Source organism: Zingiber officinale, chromosome 2B (genome assembly GCF_018446385.1).
Source record: "Zingiber officinale cultivar Zhangliang chromosome 2B, Zo_v1.1, whole genome shotgun sequence".
NCBI lineage: Eukaryota > Viridiplantae > Streptophyta > Magnoliopsida > Zingiberales > Zingiberaceae > Zingiber > Zingiber officinale.
The window spans coordinates 24,719,500-24,728,520 of record NC_055989.1 but is presented as its reverse complement, the minus strand read 5'-3'; the positions used below and the strand labels follow the sequence as shown (position 1 = coordinate 24,728,520).

At 35.8% G+C, this 9,021-nt stretch overlaps 1 protein-coding gene across 1 annotated transcript in view; it reads left to right on the top strand.

Moving 5' to 3' along the window:
* The first annotated feature begins 8,194 nt into the window (after positions 1 to 8,194).
* LOC122045499 (phospholipase D beta 1-like) overlaps positions 8,195 to 9,021 on the top strand; it is a 49,391-nt gene continuing 48,564 nt past the window's right edge. Inside the window, exons 1-2 of the mRNA XM_042605742.1 lie at positions 8,195 to 8,306; positions 8,768 to 8,962. Of these exons, the coding sequence (XP_042461676.1) occupies positions 8,199 to 8,306; positions 8,768 to 8,962 (303 nt within the window). The 5' untranslated portion in view covers positions 8,195 to 8,198. The remainder of the gene's footprint in view (positions 8,307 to 8,767; positions 8,963 to 9,021) is intronic.

Sequence of the window (9,021 nt, the reverse complement as noted above, 5' to 3'; positions counted from 1 at the left end):
AGGTAAATCAATGAGTCAACTTATAGCCGACCACAAAGTGGCTAGGCGGCGGGAAGAGTTTTTTCCCCGAGGGCATGTGTCTGCTAAGAAATGATCCCTGCCCCATTGTAGCAAATCTACCCTCCTCTAGTCAACTAGGCACCCCGTGGGGATGGTAATTTTTAAATTATGTTTCACATAGAAAATGTTTGACAACTAAATTAATTTCCCATTTGCATTTCACCTATAAATTGATTGTTAAATTAGGATTGAATACTCTAACCTAGGTACTTTTCTCTTGTAGATCATTGGTTCATAGTTTGAAGTGCTCACCCGTGCCGTCCAAAATGGGTGGTACTTACCGTTGTGACATGAGACCGTCACCAATACCCTATCAACACCATGACCATGAGACCATTGCAACCTCGCGGAGGGTTTTGCTACCTCGTGATAGCCCTCTATGGGGTCGCTGATAGTGTTGCAACTATGCGAAGACATTCCGTGGGGGCGCGGAGGGTGTCACGGTCCTCTGCGGAAGCGCCAATGAGTGTCACGAGCGGAGGCTGCCATGACCCTCAATGCCCTCAGCGAGGTCAAGGCACTTGTGGCTATTGCTGCAATTTTTTTAAAGGTTATTTTTTTAAATGTATTTTTTTATTATAAAATAAACTATTAATTATTATATAACTGTTAATTATATATAATAGTTATAAATCTAATATATTATTAATAATTGTTATAAAATATTAAGATTTTTTTTTTAAAAAAATAATTTTAAAAGATAACAAAATAATTTAATACTTTAAATATATGTTGAAATTGAATGTGAATTTAAAATAATATATTTTTTAATAATATAATTCTTAAACATTTCAAATAAGTTTTAAAAAATTAAAAATTTGTATATACATTCAAAAAATAATCTAAGACATTCAAATAATTTTATAATTTTCTTTGAGTCTTTCAAATAATTTTATAATTTTATATTTAATTTTAAATTTTAAGAATTACTTACTTTTTAAAATATTTTTTACAAAAATTTAATAGACATTATCTTATGAGAAAATATTGAAATATGAACTCGATACCTCAAAATATAACATCGATAGTGAGCATTTTGATAGTCAAATATTAATAAAATTAATTTAAATTAATATACACTTATATTTAAAAATTAACATAATAATTAGGTATGATTAAGATCGAAACTATATTATTCTGTTCATACGAACTAAAGATCGAAATGACAAACCCTTTATGAGAAATTAATTTGATATTTGTGATTTTATCTTGTCGATTACCAAATTTTCTTATAATAGCTCTATTAATTTATCTACTAAATATTCATTTTATGCTATCTTTTGATACTCAATGTTGTGTTGGGGTTTCTCTTAATTATTAAGATTAGTTCAACAAGTTGGGTTTGCTTAGTCAACTCTGACAAGTCAATAACTTGAAGTGGTACTTCGGTATGGTGATATGGATAAAATCTTCTTTTAATTCTTGATACACTCCTTCGGCTATCGAAGCACCCCTTTCAGGTGGTAGATGCATCCCTTCTAGTAGCTTTGTCACTATTAATGTCAGTTGTCAAAACATCACTATGGATGTCGACACACCCTTTTGGGTTGGTTTGTCCTTCAGATAAGAGAATTAAGGTTGAGGCAAAGGCAAACCTTCTTTCTTTAAGATGATATTAGCATGTTCAACTGCTTAAGGTTTATTAGTAATTGCCTCTTGGGATATAATGATTTAAGATTCGAAATAAGAGCACTCCAAATTTGGTGTCCCGATAAACTTTTGAAGCCTTAGAACTCTTTAGAGAGGAGAAAGAGAAAACTTTAGAGGAGAACTTACAACTTGAGAATTAAGTGATTTGAGAAGAGAGTCTTGAGGCCTTTATATAGTGATGGAGAGGTAGTGTAAACAAGTATCTGAATATAATGTTTCCATTAATGGGAGATAAGATAAAATCATTCTTCTCTCTTCTCAACCAAGGAGCATTCGTTTGGACATTGTCAGACAATATGATTCCCACATGCCATTTGACATCGTGTGAGTGTCAACTAGTGATTCTTTCATACATAATTAATGCATATCATAGGAATTCCTTGATTTTAATCCTATACAAGGTAACATTCATGCATACTTGAGTTAGCATTTATGTATCCACGTCCTTAAACTATGCTCATGTATGAACTTATGCCCTCATTTGATCAAGCCACACCAAACTGATAATATCACAATTTACTCCATCGCTCTAATAATTTGGATTTTAATTTCTCATTCACCAAGAAATTAGTTTACAATAGTCTACTCATAAAATAGTTGTCCATAACCTCATTTAATCAATTGATTTCAAAAATCAATTTCCAACAATACCTACACATGAAGGAAAAGTATGGATAAGTTTCAAGAAGTCTCAAATAAAAATTACTATTGCATCAGGAGTGATACCTTGTAGTTTTGAATCTTTTATAATGCAATATGATTGGATTTACTTGTTGCCTAGTGAAGTATGTCTTGAATTGTTCAAATGTAAACTCAGACAATCATACCCATACAATAACCCCTAGGCTTCTACTAATTCTTTGAAGTGTATGTTTCTAGCATGGACTCTTGGGAATTCATAAGTGCTTATAATTAGTGGTCGTCACTTAGCACTTATATAGGTGATCTCTTATCTAGAGTATCTTGCAATATTCTATTGTATCCTTTATGATATAATATAATAATCATTAAAAGCTTCTTGCTCATCTTTATCCATTTATAGGTCGCACTATCTATCCTCTTAAATGAGTTGAAATAATTACTCCTACATGCCTTGAATCGTGTAGCTTAGTTATCTTTTTTGAATCATGATCTTGGGAACTCTAGTTAGTATGGTTGTGTTACCAATACTTCACATGTTGGGTTTTCAATCCATTCCCCTAATTATACATTATACTTCATGTCTGAGTATGGCCTTTTTTTAGTTAGTCGATCAGCAGTACAATTTACTCAATGAAAATGCCAACTAAAGATCTACTACTTAAATGCTATTAAGTGTTTTGATGAACATATCAAAACTTATCATTTCATAGTTGTGCCCTTCTCCTAGCTTCTTGTCTACCATAGTATATTATAACCGTTAGCACATATTGATGTATATCTATTGAATATGCAATCAACTCTTGTAGCCCTAATTTAGGCACTTGAAACCTTAGCTAAACACCCCATATTTCCTGGCTTTGTAGGATGGTGTATGACCTTTCTATGACTCATAAGAATTTCATCTATATCTCAAAGGGGTTAGTGGTTTGTCGAGAGGATAACTTCTCTCACAAGTTCAGGGATTATCTCAAACTTATTAACATAGCATTTATCATCTCCTTGATACGCAGTTCTCAAATTCTGCAATATCGTTGGATTGAGGTCAGTCGAATATAGTTGATTCATGAATGTTGCTCATTTCAAAGAAACATTCCTCAACTAAAACCTTTTATTCTCTTACTTGATCACTGTAGATGATTTTGCTTTGGTTGATTTTTTCAACCACATTTCTAGTGTTTTAAACACTTCAGGGCCTTGATCTTGCTTCTCAGCAAGTCTCTATATCTCATACAATTGTATGGGTTCCTTAAAGATGGCAAGACAATAAGATTGTGATACTTTGGTAAAGTTTCCAAAGTCGCATTTTTAGTTTAGAACTACTCATCCTCATTTGACCTTTTAATAGTGCAAACTAAAGTGTGTTGACCAAGATTGCGTTTGGAGTTTCTTGGTCTAGAGAGCATGCATTCCTTGGTCTTATAATTTCGCTAAGCCAAAGGTACGATCATTTAATTAGAGTGTTGACTAGGATTGTGCTTGTTCTTAAGAGTCACTCATGCATTCCTTAGTCTTTCGATTTCATCTAGCTAAAACTTCAGTCCTCCAATTCGAGTGTTGATCAGGATTGCACTTGTTCTCCAGAAACACTCATGCATCCTTTGTCTTTCAATTTCAGTGAGCCAAAGCTATGGTGTTCCAATCCAAGTGCTGACCTAGATTCCTCTTCTTCTCAAGATACACTCATGCACCCTTTGCCTTCTAATGTCATTGAGCCAAAGCTATAGTAGTCTAATGCGAGTGTTGACTAATGGTGCATTTATTCATTGAGAGACACTCAACTTAGGAAGCATGCATCCTTTAGTCTTCATATTGTGCCTAGCCAAATTAGCGACCACCTAATCAGAGTGTTGACTAGAGGTGGATGAAGCTCATATCTCTTGGTCTTCACATCGTGCCAAGCCAAAGTTGTCGTTTCATTAGAGTGCTGACTAGGGTGCCTTTTAATCTTGAAAACCATCCTTAATTGTTCAATCAAATAGGGTCACGTCTAATCGATGAGTATTATTTGTGCTAGGGAAGTATCTCAAAATGTTGACTAGGGCCACGTCCAATCACCATTTATCATGAGACTTGAAAGGATTTTATCACATGCTGAGCTTGTAAACCAAAGTGAGTCCATTGCCTGTTAAGCGTGGAACTAAAGTTAAGGACGTGTCCTTTGGTTGCGGTCGAAGAGTCGTAAGTAGGAACCCTTTTAGTTTCGTCGTAATAGGGGTGAGACCCGCTTCTTGGTTAATTGCAACATGTGTAATACAATCCTAACTCATCAAACATCCATTTTAACCTTCACATAGATCTCATCTTTTGGCTCAAGCTTAGCTTTTGGTTAAGTGGGTAGGAGCTTCTATTGAAGCCTTCTGTTGGGCCACTTTTTTGGTTACTTTATAAGTCGTCATTCTCCACTTATTAGTTGTAGTCTAACGCCACTTAGAAAGCCTTGGCCATTATGATTGCACTATAATCATTGTATAGTTTATTCTCTAGCCCTTTGATGGCATGGTTCTTATATAGAAAACTCTATTTTTCCATGTGATTAACTCTTCCTTTACTTGAGGCTTATCTTAAGATGCTAGGGGCATCTTCTAATTATAACCCCGTGAGGTATATTATCTTCTAAATAAACAACATCCTTGGATGCTACTACTTGAAGTCCAGAGACTTTATATGGTTTCTCTCTAGTGGGAGCAAGATTCATAATTGACATTGATGGTTTGAATGCGGAAGCACAGAATCACTATAGGGAGAGGGGTTGAATAGCGTAGCTGCCATTTTAATGCGAAAGCACAGGATCACAAAAGCGGGAGGAGTTGAATAGCATACCTACCATTAAAAACTTTTCCATCTCTTGCTACTTAGCAAGGCCACACACACATATTAGAAGAATAAATAAAACGTACAAAAAGAAAGGACACGAAATTTTATTTGGTTCACAACTCTTATGTCCAAGGCTTATGCACAGAACGTTGTCCACTATCTTTCTCTTCTTCAATAAAAGGTCAGAGGCAAACCTCTTATACAATATTAGAGTAATAAGAAGTGGCTTTTTGCAATGAAGTCAATAGTTATTAACATATGTATTCAAAGTGTGGTTGTTTATTTTCGAGCTACTAATATCCTTTTATAGCCTCTGCCCGATCTGGTTAAAGTGCAAACATGGTATATTTGGTTAACCAAAAAAAACCTAATTTGATTGATCAAAAAATGTTGACTCGACTTCCTGCCTCATCTACGAACAAGTCGTCTGTCCTTGCTTCTACTAATGTAGCGACATTTTTGATTGAGAGAACCTTTTCTGATCACCTGATCCCTATCAAATTGGATCTTCAAGTTAGATCATGTTCCACATGGCTTTCTAGTTGCCTGATCTTGATTTCTGATCGTTTGATCCAAAGAGGTCACTTGATCTCACTATTAACCTGTTCAAATAGTAAAAAGGATAAAACACTGTGCATCAGCTGACCAAGACCATGTTTCGGTCGCCTAAACCTCCTGACTCAATTGCACTGCAACTGAGTATGCCTAGGTCTCTACCCTCGTCTCGAGTATAGTTTACTTAACTTAGCCCACTAACTTACCTTGAGCAGACTTTTGCAGGCTTCTTATCCTTCAAATGCACCGAACCCTTTTGGCCTACTCCCCATGTGCCCTTCTCGCTCACTGACATACTCTTCCGCCAAGATTTTCATACCTTGGATGCATCGAGCTCGTCGGCTCCATTGCTTGCGTCTTTTACCTCAAGTCTCGTGGTCACCTATACTCCTTGTCCTTTTCTATCTCTCGGGTGTCCCATACCACTCTTTAACGTACTCCATCGGATATTGAGTCATCAGATTCTCCTTGTGTGTTTACCTAAATCCCTATACACTTAGATATACATGTTAAAAACATAGCAAGGCCTAACTTAAATTTACTTCACCAAACATCAAAATTGTGGTACATATTACTCGGGGTCCTAGCAATCTTCCCCTCAACCATTCAGGTTACTAACAAACATAATTGTAAATATTGTCTCTAGATTGTTGTGTTGGAGTTTCTCTCAATTATTGAGTTTGGTCCAACATGTTGGGCCTGGTAAGTGAGTTCATTAACAAGTCAACAACATAACAAGTCAATAGCTCGAACCAGTGGGATTTTGGTATGGTGATGTGGATCATGCCTTCTTAAGATTCTCAACGCACCTTTTCTACTATTAGGGTACCTTTTTCGATTGTAGATGCACCCCTTTGGAAGATAGATGGATCCCTTCTGGTAGCATCATCACCAATTTACTAATGTCAGTCACTGACTTAATAATGTCAGTTGTCAAGTAATCTCTATGGATGCCAACACATACTTTTGGGTCATTTTATCCCTTTAGATAAGAGAATTAAGGTTGAGATGATGCCAAGCCTTCTTTCCTTAAGATGATATTGCCTAACCTAGTTGCTTACGGTTTATTAACAATTGCCTCAAAAATATAATGGTCTACTATTCAAAATAAGAGCACTCTAAATTTTGGGTTCCTTTCGGAGCAATGAACCTCTTTAGAAAGTAGAGGAAGAGAGAAGAACTCAAGAGAAAAATTTACAACTTAAAAATTTCGTGATTTGATGAAGAGGTAAACAAGTGTGAACGAGTAATATGAATGACATATTTCCATTAATAGGAGAGAAGACAAATCTTTCTTCTTATATGTCTCCTCGATGAAAGGGGACTCAGCTAGACATGTTGAAGAGTATGATTCTCACATGTCATTTAGCACGTGCAAATAAGTGTCGATCAATGCTGCCATTCTTTCGTGCACAATTAATGCACGTCTTAGGAATCTCTTGATTTTAGTCTCTATAAACTAACATCCAAACATACTTGAGTTAGTGTGTTCATGTTTCTATGTCCATGGACCATGCATGTGTATAAACTCATGCCCTTGTCAAAAAGTTTGACCAAACTAGTAATGTCACGATTTCCTCTATCACTTAGATAGTTTTGGGTATTAATTTTTCATTCATATGAGAAATTGATTTACGACGATCTACTCGTAAAATAGTCGTTCGTATTCTTATTCGACTAATTAGTTGCAAAATCTATTTCCAACACTCGACACATCAACCAATGGATATGTTTTCTTTGTTTATGCCTTCTTTCCCATGTGAGCTTGCATACTTATTCAAGAGAAGAATGATTAATTAAGAGAAAGATTGAATTGAGTAATAAAAACTAAAAAATAATATTACCAATGCACCATAATTGCGAAAATGGTTCGAAATCTTATATTGTGTCAAGCAACACGGTCAAAACATATCATTCCAATAAATTACCAAAACTCAATACTACTCAATAATCTATCATGCATTGTGTCAATCATTTTGTGTTGTTGCCTTAGTTATGTCGATGAGTATCATGTTATATTGTCATTCATCGCCCCTTGGCATGCTACAAAACACTTCAATATAAATTGTATTGCGTCATACTGTACCATTTCAGATGGGAAACATTCCGAAGCTACGCACATAGTTGTGTTCTAGCTCGGCAGACTGCTTACTTGTCTACGATGGGCTACTTACTTACTTTTCTATGGCAGGCTGGTTGACACATGCACATCTTAAGTGAATGAAGTGGGAGGTCCATTTTAGGCCAAGCTCCTCTGGCAGGGAAGCAGGCCTAGGCAAGGGTTTGATTCTCCACTCCGGGCTAGGAGAGAGGTGTGAATTATAAGCTCATAGCATGGGATTTGGGATCGGGAATGCGGCGTGGAAGGAGCCCACGTCTCAGATTGAGCAATGAATCTCATCCCCTCCTTTCTACAAGCATTTGATCATTTTCAATTAATACATTTATGAATCAATATGTAAATGCAGGATGGGGTAATGGGAACTCGTGACGAAGAGACTCGCCGCTTTTTCAAGCACTCTACGGTGCAAGTTTTGCTTTGTCCTCGTTCAGCTGGAAAAAAACACAGCTTTGTGAAACAACATGTTAGTACTGTTCATGGACATATTGTGTTTGTCATTGCATGAATTACTCATCATCAGGTCTACTCTCCTCAAATTCTGCATATGTTATTTCAGCATCTCAATGTTGACTTATAGTCACAAAAGTTAAATATGTTAAGCATTGAAATTCTTATTTTAGTCAAGGGATAATCAGTTTTTTATGGATAATCCATTTTAGCATGACATGTCCAACAGGCTTTGCTAGTTTGTTTTCCTTATGATTCTCAACATGAGCCAAAGTTTGGTTTGCTCATTTAGCACAGTATGACAGGACAAGGCAATATCTAACATGACTCAGTTATATCTGCTACAAATATTTGGATTTTGGATACAGTTCAGACTAAAAAATATTTGAATACAGTTCAGTATGAATTGTGTGAAGAATATCATTCTAGGTAGTGGTCTCTATGCAGTATATTATTGTTTTACTTTTCTGGTATCAGGAAACAGGAACTATCTATACCCATCATCAAAAACAAGTTGTTGTAGATGCTGATGCTGGTAATAACAGAAGAAAAATAGTAGCTTTTATTGGAGGCCTTGACTTATGTGGTGGCCGTTATGACACACCTGAGCATCCCATCTTTAGGACGCTGCAAACACTGCATAAGGATGACTATCACAATCCTAATTTTGTGGTAAATATTTAATGTACCTAATTTTGATAGTCTCAATCATTTTTCTGCTGAGATTCTGT